General features: G+C 51.6%; 2 protein-coding genes across 2 annotated transcripts; one reads left to right on the top strand and one right to left on the bottom strand.

Moving 5' to 3' along the window:
• Positions 1-4,127: 4,127 nt before the first annotated feature.
• A1O9_11401 (uncharacterized protein) lies at positions 4,128-14,238 on the bottom strand (the record flags this gene model as incomplete). The annotated part of the gene is made up of 9 exons (XM_013399694.1): positions 4,128-5,072; positions 5,154-6,782; positions 6,864-9,009; positions 9,066-11,350; positions 11,402-11,837; positions 11,909-12,861; positions 12,922-13,444; positions 13,518-13,645; positions 13,708-14,238. 9 exons carry the CDS (start codon positions 14,236-14,238, stop codon positions 4,128-4,130), a joined length of 9,576 nt encoding a protein of 3,191 aa, XP_013255148.1.
• A 3,158-nt stretch (positions 14,239-17,396) lies between these two features.
• Positions 17,397-19,240, top strand: A1O9_11400 (uncharacterized protein; the record flags this gene model as incomplete). Its single annotated transcript, XM_013399693.1, has 2 exons — positions 17,397-17,606; positions 17,660-19,240. 2 exons carry the CDS (start codon positions 17,397-17,399, stop codon positions 19,238-19,240), a joined length of 1,791 nt encoding a protein of 596 aa, XP_013255147.1.
• Between the last annotated feature and the right edge of the window lie 747 nt (positions 19,241-19,987).

Below are 19,987 nucleotides of genomic sequence, written 5' to 3'. Positions count from 1 at the left end.
AGATCTTCTAGAGTCTTTCTATAGGTTCTCTATCCAACTATATACATAAAAGTGACATCGACTCGAAGCGTAAGGAGCTATAAGCTCCGGATGCTTCCCGTGTGTGATATACCTGCGAGTCACGTGCCTCTTAGTACTTCTGTTACGGGTGATCCGTGACAGACCTTGTACGGGTTCAACCGGTGATACCTTCCGCCTCAAGGTTAAGTATCTATTGTACGAGCATTTACTCTTATCTATTTAATAGTAGTTACTGTAGTTTACGAGTAATTACTCGTGAAGTGCCACCTTATATCGACGACTTGAAGTTTAACTATACGTCATTTACTGCTGCAGCGGCGCGAATACTACGATATCAGCGAGTTTAATGGTTAGATGTTACTTGTAGTAGTTTGGTCTCTTGATTTAATGCCATTTTAGCTATTGAAATGAGTATTTGTACGAGTAGTTATGTGTGGAAGAGGAGGAATAGTTGGTAAACGCGACTTAAGACGCGTGGCACATTACGTGGTGCCTAGACTTGGGTCTACATCCCGATCGAAATCCGACTAGATAGTCATAGCTAGGTATACCTATAAGAGGAGCGTAAGTACTACGCGACCGCTAAGCTAGACTCTAAGGGACTTAAAAGTATAATGAATGTAGAAGTATAGGACTAGGCGAGCGACCCACTACTAGCACTTGAACACTTACTAATAAGGCTTCTCCCGTAGTACTGTCCGAGGACCCGGATATATTAGGATAGTAGGCCTGACTAGTCCCTAAGAGCCGTAGAGCTCCTAGCAGGGGTGAGGCGCGCAAGGCGTAGACTTACAGCAGGCAACTATAAAAAAGACCGGGTACGGTAAGAGCGCTAATAAATAGTCTTTAAAGGGAACTCAGGGCGAATACATATGTGAACTAGAGAAAGACCCTCAAATAAGCTGATAGTGACTATAATAGGGGGTATGTCAGCCTCTGGCAACTTATACGGTAGAGTAAGTAAAAAGTAGGTAAGGCGCATAAGGACCCTAATATTCCTACGCTCCGGCGGCAGGAAGGAGCACCGCTACAGGACCAGAACGAAGCGAAAGTAGAGATTCTCGTAGAGAAGCTTTTTCCTAGAGAGACAAGGTAGATAATAGCTGATACGCGACTAAGTCGCTAGCTAGACACTTCTACGATCCTTAAAGAGGAAATACAGGATAGTCTCAGGAGATTCCCAACGGGGAAGGCACTAGGGCCACACGAAATCCTAAATAGAGTCCTCAAGGACCTAAAGGATAAGATTACACCTGGAGTTACGCAGGCGATCCGCTAACTAGTCACAGGCGGTTCTCTTCCTCAAAGCTTAAGAGACTTAATAATAGTATTCCTAAGGAAAGAAGGTGAAAAAGACTATAACCTCCTAGAAAGATGTCGACATATCACGCTCGAGAACACTATAGCGAAGATGGTAGAGAAATTCCTAGCGCAATACCTAAGTCTCGCAGCCGAACAGCAGGAGATGATTCCCTAGATTTAAATAGGAGCAAGGAAAGACAGATCGACACTATTAGCGATTGGCCCAATATTCGCATATATATAGACTGCGTGGAGCGCCCGGCCTAGATACGTGGTATTTCTACTGGGCCTTAACCTCGCGGGAGTATTTAATAATACTCCGTAGGTAAGGCTAGTGGAGATACTACGGAACAAGCGTAGAGCTTTAGTTAGTCCTTACGATTGAATGCTTCGTGCATGCGAGACGTACGCGACCCGCCTTTAATAACTATACGAGTGAGTGGGTAACTACTCTCAGGAGAATTCTTTAAGGCTTACTACTCTCGCTAATCCTACTCCTATTCTATCTCGCAGACCTACTCGGGAAAATTAAAGTACAGGCCGTAAACAACGGGGCAACCTTCGCCCCAGAGAGATACTAGCTCATTCACTTTACAAGGAGTAACCGCCGTGTAAGTGAGGACTTCGTAAGTATAATAACGATTTAAGGTCACGACGTTACCATAGAAAAGAGAGCGAGTAAAATCTTAGAGGCCTAGCTCGACCCTAGACTCACGTAGAATGAGCACATTCGAAGGTAGAAAGGATAGAAGGGTCCGATATACTAGGGACAGACTATTAGGACGACGGCGGATTGGAGATGATGACGAGGAAAGTATACGGCTCGTAGGAGAGCGTTGGTGCTAATGATTCTAGCGCGTACCAACTCACGTAAAAGGTGACGCGCTAACAAAAATGGATACTAAACTCTGTGAGGGACTCCAGTGAGTCCTGTCATAAAATTGCCATTGTATCAGCATTTGCAATGCTTGGAAATCAATGAGTGATTTGAAATCATGGAAAAGGGTCTTACGGAGATCAAATGCATCATAAATTTGTATATAAACAAGAACAGAGCCATAGGAAAGAAAGAGACAGAGAGATCTCATACATGCTCGAGTGCTTGCCAAAAAGCGGCGTAGTCAAATTCGCCAATAGAGAGAAGTACGCTAATTCAAATTGGCAAGGCGAGGGTTTTCCTGGAAGGGGATTTCCCCTCTTAAAGCGGGATTAGTCTACATAGACCTATTAAAGACCTGGATTAGACAATAAAGAGGAATTAATAATAATATTTGTGAAGAAGGAGAAGAGCTAGGAGGCGAGCTAGGCTGCTATATTTTAGATAGTTAGTCGCCTTCCCATTTAAACTATACTAATACGAGATAGATCTTTCGTTCTTCGCACCGATCACTATTATAGAGCGCTCGCGACTGAGGACACAAGCATCTATACATCTGGAAGAGGTGTCAGGGTGACCTTAGACCAGACTAGACCATATTTCCGCCTTCCCACAGAAATCCCTGCGGAGTCTGATTGGAAGGTGTCCATGTTGACACAGAAAAGACAGAGTGTAAAGAGGTTCAATAATAAAACATGATGGCTCAAGCCTTCGGACCTATAGATCTAAGATCGACGATAAGTGCCTTGGGTAGCTTCTCGGATAACTTGTGGCACATGCAACAGAATGATGAGGTTGCATCGCGCATGGAACCGATTATAAGACGGGCCTGGAACGAGCCCCTCCGGATTTTACAGGTGGGAGACCATAACAAGTTTTCTCACAGCGACATTCGCGCACTATAAAGGTTGTACGAGGACTTGCACTGGTTTTATCAAGAGGGGGACCGCACCACTGAGCTAGCACAGCTTGAGCGAGACATGGCTCTAATTGACCTGAGATATGCTCTCGGAGATACAGAAACCTCGAGCTCGGAAGGTTCAGAAGACTCGGATGACTGGGACACGGATGACGGAGACGAAAGTCAGACCCGTAGCGATGAAGAGGAGGCACATGCGGTTGGCCCTGCTATGGACGTTTATAGACGAGTGTTGCTATAGAAAGGGACCAGTCCTTCTATTCGCGCTATGAAATAGTTGGAAGAAATCCCCTATCCGAAACATCGTCGCTCATAGTCATGATTTCCATTGCAAATGCTATCCGAAAGCGCTCCATGTCCGTATCCCTTCCTACAACCTCCTACACGGATTTGCCTGCCGCGGAACTCTCTCTTGCAAAGGTGCTTGATGTAGTCCAGGCATCCTGCAGCTCGCTTACACGGCATGGGTTTGATCGGCCCTTATAGGAGCACATATAAACGATAGAGCTTCTAAACTTGGCGATAAAAACAGCCTCGCCCCTGCAGCCTTCTTTGCTTCCGCCCTTTCGCCAGTCATCTGGATCGCACCTGCTTTTGAGCAACTCAGTAGCCTGGATAAGATGCTAAAGGGCCGAAATACCATTGACCGCGAGTAAAGTGGACTGTTGAACACAGTGAAGAATGAAACAGAGAAGCACAAAAAGATTGACTAGTGGGTATATACAGTAGAACGCTATAGCTTTCAAACATACATGACACATCACCTGAACCTTGGCGAAAGTAAGATCAACCCTTCACTTGCTTATCTCTAACAAAGGACAATCAGCAGACAATTCCTTCGAAATTTACCTGGCAAGGCTCAGCTCCCGGATGATGATGGCCGCTTCGTTGACGGCTTCGATGAGCTTGTCAGCCGCCCCTGTAGGACAGTTCAGGCTCATAAGGGTGCTGCGAGGCCCGTTCGTTAGCATTTGTTCCGATATGGGAAAGGATCAGGGACCGGAAAACTCACTGGTCATCATGGATAGTGTACCTGATCCTCAGTGCATGAGGATCCAGCGGTGTAGTCACAGATTCCACGCTGTTATGATTGATGTTGCTCACTGGGAACTCCATCGTCCTCTTCTGGAGGCTATCGTCAAATACCCTCGGCCTAGGCTGACCCTTCGGCCATCGCTGCTCGATTGTCACGAACAGCCGGAAGAATCCCTTACCATCCTTGGCCTCGCTCAACCGCCGGCTGAGATCACGCGCCGCCTCAATCATCAGGTTGCGCTTCTGCAGGATCGGCACCTCGTCCTCGCCGGTAGCCACCACGGCCTCGCAGAAGGCTCGCACCTTTGGTGACGCCATCTGAACCATATCATGGCGACCGTCGTGGAAATGTGACAGCATCACAGGCTGCCAGTTGGGAACGACGCGCTGTCCATTGTACAGGAAGAATGCCAGTTGACACAGGACGTCGTATCCGCTCTTGATGGGAACCTTGCTCTGGCCGAGGATCTGGCCACTGAGAGTTGGAAGCTCATACGAGATGAAGTCGCGGAGAGCATTATTGCTAAGCCATTGTTCGCGAAGAAAGGAGATGTGCTTGTGAAGACTGGAAGGCAGAACCAGTGGAATCTCCTCCGGTGATGGCACTTGCGGCGTCGCCTGGCCGGTCGGCTTGTAAGCCGCAATGGCGTCACGCATGCGGTCGTAGAGCGCCGCAGGCGTCGTGCCATCGAGGTATGAGTGCTCAACGAGAAGGCCGGACTGGCCGTTTGCAGTAACGATAAACTGCATAGGCTTGTCGTGCCAGCGATTGAAGCCGCTGCCCATCTTGCATTGCTTTGCAATCTCGGTAAAGTTGGTTGGGCTGCTGTCATCAAGGTTTATCGCAAATGCGGCCTCCTCGATTACTTGGAAGTAGTGAGCGTTGGCAGGGCTGACTGCTAACAGCTCGGTGCGAATCTGGATTGAGAACTTAGTCACATATCGAGAAGAAAGTAGCGAGGTCTTTCAGTGAGTCGCGTGGATGGACGATTTACTTACCTTGGCCCATGAGTCACGGGTATCGCTGGTCAAGATACCAGCCCAGGTCCCCTCGTCCTGGACATGGTCAAGGATAGCTGCCATCGTGGCTCTCAGCGCGTCGAAACGCACGGGAGCGTCTCCGTTTCGAAGAGGAACCTGGAAGAGTCGACCACGTCTGAACACGACACAATAGTCACCTGCTGTCTTCCTTATCTCGTCTATCCCGATCTGGGGATGACGATAGGTGTTGAACATCCACTGCAGCTGAGCCTGGCATACAGGCGTCTCCAAGATGTACAGGGGCTCCAAAGTCCCGTTATCGATTTTGTGCTTGAATTGGAAAGCGGTCTCAGCAAGCAACGCAGCGCGATCGGCCTGTGTATGCTGCACAGGACCGGGGTGGTTCATAACCATGAAGCTGCAGTATTGAAGAGCTTGTCGCATGGGCATGTAGTATCCCTCAGACAGGAACTTCGAGATCCAGTTACTGACCTTAGGATCGCGGGCATCTTTCTGGATTTCTTGGTAGACCTGCTCTCCAACACTGCCCGGCGCAAGGAATTCCTTCATAGCTGACCGAAGACTCTCGACCTCTTCTTCGCTGTGAGCGAAATGAGAAATGTTCTCGAGGTGTTTTTGCAGGCCAAGAACCAGATTCGGGACAGGCTGCCGGGCCTCCTTGGCCGGTAGCGGGCAGCATGGCAGAGTTTCGATTTCCGCGTGGTCCGGTTGAGCAAGCAGAGCCTGCTCTTCTTGGAAGTTTGTTTTGCCCTCGGATTCATCCTTTGCAGGTTTCTGATCTTGCGTCTGCTTGCTGAGGCCGGCAGGAAGGATCTTGGACCTGGTCGCCAAAAGTTCCGCCAGATGTGCGATATTCCGGGAGCTAGTCAGCTCTGACACCTGGAGAGTGGCCTTAAAAGCGCGCACCATCCAGTTCTTTAACTCGATGGACACAAGCGAGTCAAGGCCATAAGATATGAGAGGCTGGTCGGGTCCAACATCATCGGCCTCGAGGTTGAGGAACCTAACGAATTTCTCAATGGCCGTCTCCATGATCACTTTCACAGCCTCGTCAAAGCTATTGGCGGCCGTGAGGAGGCTCTCGATGTCCTGTTTGGCATCAGCGCCGTTTGGATGTTGAGAACTCAACGTCTGCATCTGAGGAATCGTCTGGAACAGGGCAGAGAAAAGGTCGTCTCCCGTGCCCTGGCTCATGGACTTCCGGTCAAAGCCCATGAGTGCATGCAAGAACGGCCTTTCCAGCTCGAGCGAGCGGTTCATGGCGTAATCCATCAGCTGCATGAGTTCTCCAACGTCAAAGAGCATGGACACTTGCAGGATGAAGCTGCGGGTCCCCAGTTCGATCTGAGCGAGTGCTTGCGTTTCATCAACAACAGGAAGGTCGACAGAGACGTAACGAGTTGGGTTTGTCCTGTCATGGTGAGTGACAAAGTAGTCCTGGAAAGCGTTGGCAGCACTGTAGTTTCCTTGCCCTGGGTTGCCGAATGTGGTGGCGATGGATGACAGAGTAACGAAGAACTCGAGATCTGGGGAGCTGAAAGCTTGGTCCAAGTTAAAGGTTCCACGAACCTTGGGGCCGAGCACTGCGTTCCATTCATCCCCGGTCATCTTGGCCAACGGGCGATCCTATTGTCATGGTCAGTTTGCCCCGTAGATACAGCAGGTATTAGCGCGTAATACTGGGCGTTAAAAGCAACATGTACATACCCTCAAGACCATTCCAGCGTGGAAGATTCCGCGAACCGGAGGCAGAGACTGCCGGCAGTACTCAGCAACCTTTTGGACGCTTGATTCGTCGGTGATGTCGCATTTCAAGACGTGAAGCTTTGCTCCGAGCTTCGCAATCTCGGCCTGCCACGGAATTCGCTCTTCATCGGCGAGATCTCCGCGCGAAAGCGTAATGATATTCCCGGCACGGCGTGAAGCAAGGTGTGTGACCAACATACGGCCAATCGCACCAAGGCCACCTGCAATGATGTATGTGCCTTCCGACTGCAGCTTGGTAAGGGCGGGCGCAGGCAGAACCGCTTGAACTTTCTCTTCGTGTTCACAGTCCAGAACCACTTTGCCGATGTGCTTTCTCTCTGAGATAAGCCTAAAAGCGGACTCGAGTTGATCGATGGGGAATTTGTTGAGGGGATAGACCGGCTTCAGCACACCCTTGGCGAAGAGAGCGATGGTCTTGTCCAAAACATCGTAGAACACCTTCGGGCGCTCCTTGGCAATGGTGACCAGATCGACCGAGGAGAAGGTGACATTCCTCTTGAATGGAGCCATACTGATATGCGTGTTTTTGTCAATATCAGTCTTGCCAAGCTCGATATGGAATCCGAAAGAGGCAACACAGTCCCATGACTCCGCCAACATTTCACCAGACGCTGAGTTGAGAACGACATTGACACCTTTGTTCTGTGTCAGTCGTAGCAGGTGTCGCTTCAGGTCGCGTGGGGAAGACCGAGAGGAGAGAACGTGGCTCTCGGGGACATTGAAGTGGTCCAGAATGAACTGCTTCTTCTCCTCACTGCCAACAGTGACGAAAACCTCGGCGCCGAAATGCCTGGCAAGCTGGATTGCAGCCTGGCCGACACCTCCTGAGCCGTAGTGAACCAACACCGACTGACCAGCCTCGAGGCGTGCAATGTTCACAAAGCTGTAGTAAACCGTCGTGAAGACGACTTGCATTGATGCAGCATCCGCGAAGCTTATGTCGTCCGGCAGAACATGCGCATCGTATCCGTTCAACCGAGAGTAGCTGGCAAACGGCTGAGCGTGCATGCCAACAACGCGATCACCCACCTTGTAAGTGCGCTGCACGAACTCGCCGGAGCCAACAGCCGTGACGACGCCGGCACATTCACCCATGAAGGAACCGTTCTGCAGCTGGCCAAGGGCACATAAGACATCACGGAAGTTGACACCGAAGGCCTTGGAGTCGATCTGGATCTGCTCGCTGCCTAGGGGAGAGGAGGCATCTGTATCGTGAACGAAGTGAATGCTGCTCAGGAGACCTGGCGCGCCAACTTCCATCCTCAGTGGCAGGGCCGGGTTCTTAAAAGGTTGAAGGGAGAGGTCGCCGCGCCCGTTGACGAGGTCCGTCCAGTTGTTGAACTTCTTATCGGCGTATGCCCTGGGGATGAGAAGCTTGTCCCCATCGAGGGCGAACTCCTCATCAACTGTCGCACGGTTGTTGACATCAGGTGCTAGAAGTTGAAGAGCAACATCCTGAACCTTCTGAACAAAACGGCTCACATCATCCTCGGTGCCGAGAACGTTCCTGACGTCAATAGTGATAAGCTTGACACCTCCATTCTCACGTCGGACAACGCGAGCCAGACCACCCGCCAGACCCTTGATGGAGCCCTCCTTTAGTCCACCCTCTTCCTGGAAAGAAATCCAGATAAGGTTGCGGCAGTTGACAAGGAGGTTCTGGTAACGATCAAACATCTCCTGGGTGGGGTGCTCGAGGACGGATGAGTTCGCACTGTCAAGAACCACGTACATGGTGCCCTCGCAAGCCTCTGCATCGACTTCAGCAAGAGCCTCCCAACTGTAGTTTACACTGGAAGAGAACCCCTTTTGTTGGAACGCGGAAGTGAGGGTAGTGGATGCTGACTGTCCCACAGGCGAGACAGGATTGTGAATCACTGTCACAGAGTCGATGAGTGAGGCTGTGTCAGATGGCTTCTGTTCCTCAATGGCCTTGGAGACAATGAAGGAGGCTCGGGCCAATGGACCGTCGCAATCTTGGGAGGAGTACTCAATGCCGCCGAAGGATGTTTGGAGAAGCTGCTCATGCCATTGGTCGGGCGTCAGAAGCGGAGAGCCCTCTCTGCCGTCGACGGAGTCCCACCATCTAGTACGTTGTTAACAATTACATCTTAAGAGTCCACTTAGACTGAGTTCGCTTACCCTGGCAAGGTTCCGAAGATAGTTCCAAGACTGCGGCTGGCCCCTGCGGTACTGTTGTTGATCTCAACAAAGAGTAGTCTGCCGCCAGGCTTCAAAAGCTTCCTGACGTTGGTCAAGGTCTCACGGATCGACTTTGTTGCGTGGAAGACGTTCGAGGCCACAACCAGATCATATGCATTCGCCTCGTAGCCTTGATCCACTGGATCTCGAGAGACATCGAGCGTCCTGTACTCAATGATAGACTTCCACCTGTCTAGCCGCTCCTTAGCAGTCTCGAAGAAACCGGACGAGATATCAGTGTACGTGTATTTCTTGACCAAGTCCGATGCGTCCTCGCCCATGCTATTGAATAGCGGCAGAGTGGCACTTCCGGTTCCAGCGCCGACTTCGAGGACGTCCATCTGCGCGTTCTTGTTAGTCAACAGTCCTGCGTACTGCACCAACTGCTGATACAATGGTGTCAAGGGACCTTGATTGTGGAATCGCTCGAAAAGATCGTCAGCTACAAGCAGCTCAAGCGGATCAGCGGTGTTTGATAGGATGTCAGCAAGGTTCCTGCCGACACGGCCGAGCATTTCGCCCTCAATGTCAGAGCTATCAGATCGATCCAGGACCTCAGCCTGCTCACTGTCACTCAAAGATTCGCAGATCTTCCGGCAAGCATCGGAATTGACATAGTCGGAGATCCAACGTGAGTAGTCGCGCAGATAGAACAGGGGCGCTGTCTCTGGGTTCTGGATCACAGGCATATCCTTGACCCTGTTGAGGTAAATAGCTGTGGCCTTCTCGATAGTGCTGAGCTGTTTGAGGAGTGAGGAGTTCTTTGGAAAGTGTGGCTCAACCAGGCGTGCGAAAGAAGCTTTGTCGAGATGATCTGGATCGTCATTCCAGTACACCTGGTAGTTGTGCTTGCGCTGGAACGGCTTAGACGCATCCGTGCTCGCTCCCTCACCTACAGCTCGCATGACGAGGCCTCTCATGGAGCTCACAAACATCACCTCCCCGGTAACGGAGTCGTTCTGGAAGACCCAAACATCTCCACGTGCTTGACTCTTGCCCTCAGCCTTCAGCTCCATGGCAACAATCATCTCATCGCCTGGCTTGCTTGAGAGATTGTTAGTGAAGAGCACTTCTTCGGTGGTAATGGGCATAAGGGGAGCATTCTTGATTTCCCTGTGGAAAACGGCCGGTACCATGTGATTTGACGCGTCGAGAGTTGTCGGATGTATCAAGTGCGGTTGGAAATATCCTGCGGGCATGCACTGGGCCATATCTGGAATTCTCAGCTTGGAGAATCCAACCCAAGGCCCGATATGAGCCTCGTACAGAAGGGCGAAGTTCGGGCCCCAGTCGTTGCCTGCTGCTCTTCGTTCGTCGTAGAAGGTCTCCATGTTCATCTTTTCCTGAGCACGTGATTGGATCCTCTCAAAGGCTTCAAAGGCCTCGTCGACTGTTGCTTTGCGCTCCTTGCCAGTGACGCTAGCAGACTCAAGCTCAGCGCGGACGGTACCAGAGACGTGCTCGGCCCATGTTCCATCTGACTGCAAAGACAGGATGCGGATCGAGTACCAGGGGTTGGCGTCGCTAATTTTGGAAGGGCTGAGGATGAGCTGAACCTCAATGTCGTCGCCGGGGCCATCGGTCGATTCGACAGGCAGGATGATGGGACGGGAAATGCGCACATCGCGGATGATGGTGTTAGCAATCTTGGCCTCAGAGTCGGGCTTCTTCAGCTGCACGAGCTGCTTCATGGCCTCTGTAATCATGGCGCTGTAGCCAGAGCCTGGGAAGATGGTCATGCCATCGACGACATGGTCCTTGAGCCAAGGCAGCCTCTGAATGCTGAGGTGGTGGCGCCAGCGAGGCTCCTCAATTGGACTCATAACATCATACACACCGAGGAGGTCATGATACGGGAAGCTGCGAAGACGATGGTCACGGCTGAGTCTCGACTCGGCCCAATGCTTGACCCGATGATCCCACGGGTATGGCATAAGATTGTCAATGACACGTCGAGGCTTGGTGAACAGCTTCTCGAAGTTCACCTTTGCGCCAAGCTCAAAGAGTCGGGCTGTGGCTGCCGAGAAGGAAGAGATTGAGTTCTTGCCTCGAGAGAGAGGTGCCATATAGGCGGACTTGAATCCAGGGATAGAATTGAGGATCTGGTTAATGGGGCCCTGGAGGGCGGAGTGCGGCCCGATCTCGATTAAGATGTTGGCAGCGTCAGGGGGGCCTGTTGCTGCCATACTCTTGAGCAGAGCTGTCATAGCGTCGTTGAAACGAACCTGTTCGGCATCAGTAAGCGTCAAAGTGTTGAAAGAGAAGCGCATTCATACTTGGGACACCAGGTTCTCAACCCAGTATGTAGGCCCGAAGTCGGAAATCTTCATCTGCCCGGTTACAGACGAATGGAACTCAACATCGGACTTGGTCTCAGTGCTGGAGAGTCCTTCGAGTGACTTCAAGTAGGAGGAAGCCACTTTCTCCATGTGATGGGAGTGGTAGGCTGTTTCGACCTTGAGTTTGCGTATGAACACGCCTCCAGTTCGGAGCATCTCCGAGACGTAATGCATGGCAGGCTCGTCTCCAGAAAGAGTCGTGCTGGCAGGGCTGTTGACGCAGGCAACTACCACGCGACCCATCTCACTGTCAAAATTGGCTGCCTTGATTGTCTGGAGCGCTGCCTGTTCGCCATAGCCTGTGGCCAGCATAGATCCGGGCAACTCGTTGAGCTTCTTGGCAATCGCGGACTGTAGACCTCGAAGGTACGAGCTAAAGACAGTGTCAGTATATATCTGAGGCAAGTATCAAAGCAGGTCGAGTGCTCAAAGGACGTCACTTACGCCTTGACTGCGGCTTCTCGGGCAAGGGCCCCAGCAGCGTAGGCAGCGGCAATTTCACCAGAGCTGTGTCCGGCAACAAAGTTGGGCTTGACATCGTAATGAGAGAGCAGATCCACCAGCGCCATCTGGATGATGGTAGTTAGAGGTTGCGCAAGCTCGCTCTCGTTGATCCGTGACTTCTCTGCGGCAGATTTGCTCAACTCCTGGACCAGGTCCCACCCGCAACCCAGGCTCTTGAGTAACTGAGACGAGCTCTCGATGGAACTCTTGAAGACTTGGGAGGAACCTATGAGCTCAACTCCCATACCTGCCCACTGAGCACCTTGTCCAGTGAAGACGAATGCAACCTTGGCTGATGGTGCTGAACGGGTCTTGGAGATCTTGCCTTCGCCCAGTGCTGCTGTGAGCTCGGCCACGTCGGAAGCCACGAAGGCTTTCCTCCACTTGAAGAGCGACCTACGGCAAGCAAGGGTGTAGGAAAGGTCACTCAAGTCGGAAGTAGAATCGTCTGGGCCCGAAAGCCACTTCTGGATCTGTGCCGGCATCTCGTCCAGGGCAGCCTCTGAGGTGGCAGACAGAGGGAAGATGAGCGGCATGCCCTCTGCTGCCGCCGTGCTTTTCTCTTCAGCTCCATTGCTGCCATGGCTTCCATTGACGCCATTTGTGCCGTTGGCCAGTTGGACACCATTCTTTTCGCTGTTGTTTGTAGCAGAATGACCACTGGCACCGTTGACAATTCCATTCGTAGCTCCGTTGACAGCTCCGTTGACAGCTCCGTTCACAGCTCCGTTCACAGCTCCCTTAGTCAGATACCCAATATGGTCAGAAAGGTACTGGTCCAGCGATTCAAGGATAACGTGACAGTTGGTACCACCATAACCGAAGGAGTTGAGCGACACTCTGTGAGCGCCTTTTGAACCCTCAGGGAGCAGAGGGACAAGATCTAGTGGCACCTAACAAAGAAGGTAAGTACGATGATGATGTATGGCATGCAGATGCATAAGAGCAATTACCGAAATCTGCCTCTCGTCCAGGTTGAGGCCTGGCTTCTGCTCGATGAAGTTCAGGTTGGGTGGGATCTGCTGGTGTTTGAGGACCAGAATCGACTTGATCAAGCCGGCGAGACCACTGGTCGCCTCCGTGTGGCCAATGTTGGTCTTAACTGAGCCCACATACAAGTTCCGGGTCCTGGTCTTCTCAGTGAAGACGTTGCCCAGGGATTGCACCTCGGCGACATCACCCGCCTTAGTACCCGTACCGTGGGCCTCCACATATGGAGTCTCGGCAGGGTCGAGATGCACATCGCCGTACACTCTCCGGATCAGAGCCTCCTGGGCATCCGGGTTCGGGAGCGTGACTCCATTAGTCTTGCCATCTTGGTTGGCGCCGGAGTTCCGAACGATGGCGTGGACGGTGTCGCCGTCTGCAAGTGCGTCTTTCAGCCGCTTAACGATGACGACAGCAACGCCTTCTCCGCGACCGTATCCGGCTCCTCTGCTATCGAATGTATAACACTTGCCATCTGGGTTGAGCATACTGGAAGAGTGAAGCCAGTCAGTCAGGGCTGCAACGAAAGGTTACCGTTTAAACCAAAATTGAGTGAACGTACCCGCCTGAGCTCATAATGACATTTTGATCAGGGTGCAAGAGGACTTCTGTGCCGCCAACAATGGCTATCCGAGACTGTCCTGTTCTAAGAGCAGTGCAGGCTTCGTGAAGCGCGACCAAGCTACCAGACTTTTACGCAGCAGTGTTGTCAGCCCCGGGCTCACCTTGCGAGCGAGCATCCGTGAACTTACACAGCCAGTATCAATAGTCATTGAGATACCCCGAAGATCGAAGAAATGCGACACACGATTCGCAATGATAGCTTCTCCTGTTCCGGGAATGTGGAATTGTGACAAACCCTCGAGGTTCTTGTATCCGATCCGATCGTAGTCGCGCGCGAAGAGGGCGGCATATACTGCGGTGTCGGAGCCCTTGATGCTCTCCATAGGGATTCCGGCATTCTCCAAGGCTTCGAATGTCGTCTCTAAGAGAATCCTCTGCTGGGGATCTGTGACGTCGGCCTCGTGGTGTGCAAAGCCGAAGAACCTCGAGTCGAAATCTGTGACGTCCTGCGACATGAAGTATCCGCTTTTAGTGTTGTATGATTGGATGGAGGTGCCATCAGGGTGGTAGAATGAATCAACATTCCAACGGTCCTTCGGCACAACTGACCATCCTGAGCCACCTTCGCTCAAGAGTCGCCAGAAGTCTTCGGCGTTTCCTACGCCTCCTGGAAGGCGGCAGCCGATGCCGATGATAGCAACGGGCTCAAGGTCCGCCATCGTGCCGTGTGTGCTCAAGGTACGAAGGCAGAGCTTGTAAATGGACGTTACTACAATTGTGAAGGTAGCTATGGGTATAAGACTCCAAGACTGACAGCGAGGAGAACCGAGAGAACGACATCCACGGGACATATCAGTCGCTTCTTAAGAATTTAAACATGTAGCCATTCAACTCTACATGTTGTTCTTCGTCAGAAACCCAGCCGAACGAAGCACTGGCGGCTTCTTTGTGCCTGACATGTGCATATCCTCTTCACTTCGTCTCCAATCCAGCCTCTTGCAAGGCGTTCAGGGCCCAGAGCATTGTCGAGATACCTGGTCATTTTGATTCGTGAAGAAGACCGCGCATAAGCGGTGAAATGGGTCGGCGAGGACCTCGATGCGCAACTTGGTCAAATTTCTGGGGTAAAAATGCTTGCCGTTGGGGTCCCGGGGCCTCTCTTGGACAAAACGTGCCCTCGGAGGTTATGTCCCACTCTCAGCAACGTGGAGGTTTCTTGTGATTATCCGGATCCTGAATCTGCGAGCCGGCCCACAGCTGTGCAGTGTCTCCACCACCGTGAAGCCAATCCGCATAGTTTTTTCGAGTAAGTGATAGACGTTGAACGGGAAAGATACGACGTATTCCGGGGAATGGCCCCGTGTTTAGGCTAATAGTCTATGGTTGTCATACTATAAGTAGATATATTATAGAGTAGTATCGGAAGCTGTCCATCTCGGCAGCTATAGCGGCAGCGGTCAGTCGACGACTAGACCTTAATATAGGTTAGGTCCACCTAGTAGGTTATAGACTGAGCTAGATTATAGGCTAGGCTAGGTTTACACCTTTAATAGTCCTAACCTATTAGTATTAGTTTAATATTTTAACAAATTAACCTAGAACCTAGTAGATAATGTAAACTTTAAAGCAGACTAGAAAATTTCCTACTATTAGGAGGAAGCTTCTTTTCATTCAAGTAGTTTCTATATAATTAATCTTATCATCTTTCTAAAATCTACTAAGAATATTACTATAATAACATAAAATAGGGCTAAGACTTTAACCTAATTTAAACTCAGCCTAAACCTATATTTTTAGGGTTAGGCTGGGTCTTAACTTTTAGGAACCTAGAACCTATCAGGCTGGGTTGACTAAGGCTGGTACTCGTCCTAACCTAACCTATGGTAAGGCCTATAGACGACTACTTTTTCCGAATAAGGTGGCTGAGCCTCAATCTGCTCGTTGGCTTACTACCGTTGGCTACTTTCACGAATTAGGAAATAGCATGGGCTAACGAACGAACGATGCCCTTACTTCGGACGCTAGCACTATAAGCAAGATAGTTCTCGTGAGGCTTATAGAACTCGGAAACAAAGACGCGTCAATAAGGTGGTGTGGTGCACTCGCTTTATTATAAACATCCTCTATTATAAACATCCTCTATTGTTATACGCCAAAAGAAAAGAAAAGAAAAAGAAGAAGACAACAGGAACACGTGCCTCAACCGGGATTGCTGCTCAAGACAAGGGTTCATCAGGGAAGCGAGCCATAGGAGAGCTATTCTCTCACATTTCTTGGCACAATTCCCTCTGCGGAATAATCAGGGAGTGGTACAACCTAGGGACTACAGTACTTTGCTGTCGACGTTTACCCTGAGATATGAATGGGATATGCTTCGGGAAACCAATGAAGCCCGTCCGTGTCTGCAAGGGCTATGGTGGCTACCTACAAATAGGGCGACGTTGGCTGTGGTGCCACACCTCTCCACTTTACTGGGTTTATTCGGGGGCGATCCTGGGATTCTGGGGAGGGCGATGTGAGAACTGGCCTCCAAGCATAAGCCACTCCCGCGGTTGTTGACCAATGTCAGACAGCGCTAAGCCGTTGACCGACACGGAGAGGCCATGTCGTGGATCTGCCACGCCTCGGCCCTTCCCCGCTCCGGACTGATGTGGTCTCTGGAGGCTCCATGGATTACTGACTCTGCCTTCTACTCGTACACTGTGCAAACGAGAATGGATCCAGGCCCTCCTCGCCTTGCACGCTGCGAACGTAGAAAGGGCGCGGAGCTACAGACCTCCGGACCACGCCATGTATCAAAACGACGCTCCATGGTACGGTGTTACACCCTGAATAAAGTAGCTAGGAAAGTGAACACGAGAATGTTGGTTGAAGACGGAAGTCACCGAGTCATAGCTTGATTGAACGCCCTCGAGGGATACAACTTCACAGGCTGTGTATTGTGTATTCTGTCAAGAGTTCTAAGTCGCATGCCAAGTCCTGCAGGGAACTCGGCTCATTACTGTTGTTGCTGAACGTGCAGAATGCCGCCCACCGAACTGCCCAGCGCCGTCCTTCGAGTGTACCGACCAGCTGGTTGTAGAACTCCAACTTGCTAGTTGCCATTTCCTTCCGTTCACTCGCGATGTTCATTTTACCTTGCCTGTATTGAAACTGTGACAAAAGGATGTGTAATGACGGCTTGCACACGCCGGTGGGCTACCGTATTGAGTCCTTTTTGACGATATACCAACTTTGTAGCTCCGGTCACCTCTCGTCACACCACAGGCAGCTGCTCCCCAGATACTATCATCAAAAACCACAGATTACCCGCACGGCTCTCACGACATGCTCACTCAGCCATGCAGCTGATCCTGAGGCCAGTGGAGAAGAGTTCTTATCTACCCAATCCGGGCGCCAACGTTGGCCCCTCCGCCCTCTTTCGTGAAGAAAGAACAAGTCTCCGAATACCCACACCTTAGCGAACGCAACTAGCTCATAGCTATTGTCCGTTCTCTTGCGGCACAATACCCTTCTTGTACATTGTAACGCCACATGCCGCATCCGGCACAGACTAGTGCCTGGTGTCGAGTTCGGCGGCCCCCAGAGGTCCTCGGGGGCCGGCCCCGGGCTTTGGCAGTACGCCCTGCCAAGCATGTCTTGGTGCTTTGTTCAACTCCAGGTCTCTAACTCCAAGTCTTCACAGGATTCAAAACGAAATGCGAGTACCTGCGGGGGACGCGACTTTCTCCGCAACCAAAGACGTTCGCAATTGGAAAGGTATCCGGCGACCAGCCTGCCCACACGATGAGGTCGAACATGATACAGCCGAAACATCTTCTTCCTTCGTTGCTGGAAGGGTTGATGTGTGGGAGCCCTTTCACTACCAGACTTGGTAATGTCATCGGACGCGTATGATATAGTCATTGTCGGTGGTGGGACAGCGGGTCTCATTGTCGCCGCTCGACTATCTGAGGACCCGGGTCTGCAAGTCGCTGTGCTTGAGTCTGGAGAGGACGACAGCTCGAACCCAGATCTCCAAACTCCCGGCCTGTATGCTTCTTTGCGAAATGGTCCATTGGATTGGAGGTTCAAGTCTACCTATCCAGTGAGTTTCTCACCGCTCTCTATGCATGCCTTTACTAAGACAATGCTTTCCAGCCACCACATGGCGATAGACCACTTTCTTTAGCATCAGGCCGCACCTTGGGAGGCACAAGCGGCATCAATGGCTTCGTCTTCCAGCCAAGCTCAAAGTCTAATCTCGACTTCTGGACCGAGCTTGGGAACAGTGGCTGGGGCTTCGAGGCCATGGACCGGGCTGTGCGCAAAGCCGTGACTGTCCACGGCCCGTCTGGAACAACCCCACGAGGCTCCGGGCCGATTCAACTAGTCATCAATGAGTCGGAAATAGAGGCCTCGTGGGTCAAGACTTGGAACGATAGCCTGGCACAGCTTGGACAATCGCCATGCGATGCCTTCTCCGGCGAGCAACACGGCCCAATCACGAATTTTGATACTGTTGATCCGGTTTCCAACAAGAGGTCTTTCACGACCAATGCATACCTTGACCCTGTTTGTTCTAGAAGCAACCTCACTGTCCTGACTGGATCGACCGTGAACAAAATCGTCTTCAAGGAAAGAAATACTGGAGCTGGGCATATTGCAGATGGCGTTCAAGTGACTTCGAAGGACGGGAAGCAGAGCATCATTAAGGCTCGCAAGGAGGTTATCGTCGCGGCAGGCGTCATCAACTCCCCCAGGATCCTCGAGCTCTCTGGCATTGGCGGAAGGTCGGGTTTGCAGAACCTGGGTATAGACTCGATTGTCGACAATCCCCACGTTGGAGAGAACTTCCAGAACCACTGCTTCTCAGGCGTCGTGTTTCCAATCCGAGACGATGTCGATACCTTGGATGCATTCATCCGAAAAGAGCCCAGCGCAGTTGCCGCAGCCGAGAAGACGTATGCGAGCGGAAAAGGAGGCCCGATCGGAAGAAGTTCTACTCTCTTGAGTGCGCAAATGCCTATGACCGATATCACAGACGAGCATGGCATGAACGAGATACAGCAGCTCCTGAAGGAGGCCGCAGGCAAATCAATGGGGCCTTCGGTTGCCACGCCAGCGTTCCGGAGGGCTTGGGACTCGTACATCGAAAGGAACCTCACCAGCAAAACAGAGTCACCGGGGCGGTTCATGTTCATCCCATGCTATTCGCCATTTGATGTGGCTGATCCATCGTACCGCGCCCCAGGGAATCACTTCACCATTGTCACGATGCTTTCGACGCCTCTTCCTCGAGGCTCCGTGCATATCAATAGCAGCTCACTCGAGCATTCAGACAAAAACACAGGGATGACACTGGATGTAGGCTTCTCCCCAAGCCCTCTCGACGTAGAAGTCCTCGCCCGGTACGTCATGTACGCCGAAAAGTCCCTGGCTCGACTAGAGCCCTTCGCGTCTCTCCTTAAGCCGCGCGAGAATCGCTTCACGCATATCGAGGAGGCAAGAGAGTATGTCAAGGCTAATACTGCTTGGACGCATCACTTTGTTGGTACATGTGCTATGATGTCGCAAGAGATGGGAGGCGTTGTTGATGATAAGCTACGTGTTTATGGGTGTGCGAATCTTCGAGTCTGCGATGCCAGCGTTATACCGGTCGTGCCGAGGAGCAACCCTCAAGCTGTGGTGTATGGGGTGGCCGAGCATGGCGCTGAGATTATCAAAGCGACACTGGTGTGAGTATGTCTGAGGTCAACTGAGGATGGGTTCCTGGCCACAGGCACGAGAGAGCTTTATTAAAACTGTAAACCGGCCTCTCCCAACTGCCTTGCGTGAATTCTGCAAAGTCGGCGGCTGTATGAAAGGAAATGCCGTCTTTGGTTGGCCTGTAGCACCGTGGCCCCAAGAACAAAATCTGCTTACCAAATTGTTCAGAAATAACCCTGTCTCGCGCGGATTGTTGACTGGGGTCGGTAGCGGTCTTCAGAGATGACTGCATAGCCGGATGCCCAGTTGCCCAGGATTGGAACTCGCTGGCGGTCCAATTGGTGTGCGACATCTCCCCATTCTTAGGGGCTCTCCGCTCTGTCCCGCGCTTCAAAGGTTCCCACTCGGCGGACAGGCCCCGCAGAGCTGCTGGACCGGTGGCCTGTTGCGCGAGTGAGACGGGAATCCCATGTGCATTTTAGCTACATTCTGATGATACGTTTGGAAGGGGACTTGGGCCAGCTGCTAGCGGCAGTCAAGGCGCGTGTCTGTTTCGACTCCGACGAAGGGCATCGCCTAACTGGATACACGGACAGTAACCGACAGCAACTGGCATGAATACCGTGCTGGACTGGATTATCACGGTACCTCGAGTGGGTTCTGAACCCTTGCTGTTGCTTTCACTTCACTTGTGCAGATAAGTACTGCCACGGCGCCCTTGTCCCAGGCGCGTTGTAGCCCAATTCTCTTGCTGCGAAAGGGAAGCTTGCTTACTCCTTG

The sequence above is a fragment of the Exophiala aquamarina genome (genome assembly GCF_000709125.1).
Source record: "Exophiala aquamarina CBS 119918 chromosome Unknown aczIA-supercont1.17, whole genome shotgun sequence".
NCBI classification, from domain to species: Eukaryota; Fungi; Ascomycota; class Eurotiomycetes; order Chaetothyriales; family Herpotrichiellaceae; genus Exophiala; species Exophiala aquamarina.
Note: the sequence above shows the minus strand (reverse complement) of the source record. Positions and strands in the feature narration are given on the sequence as shown.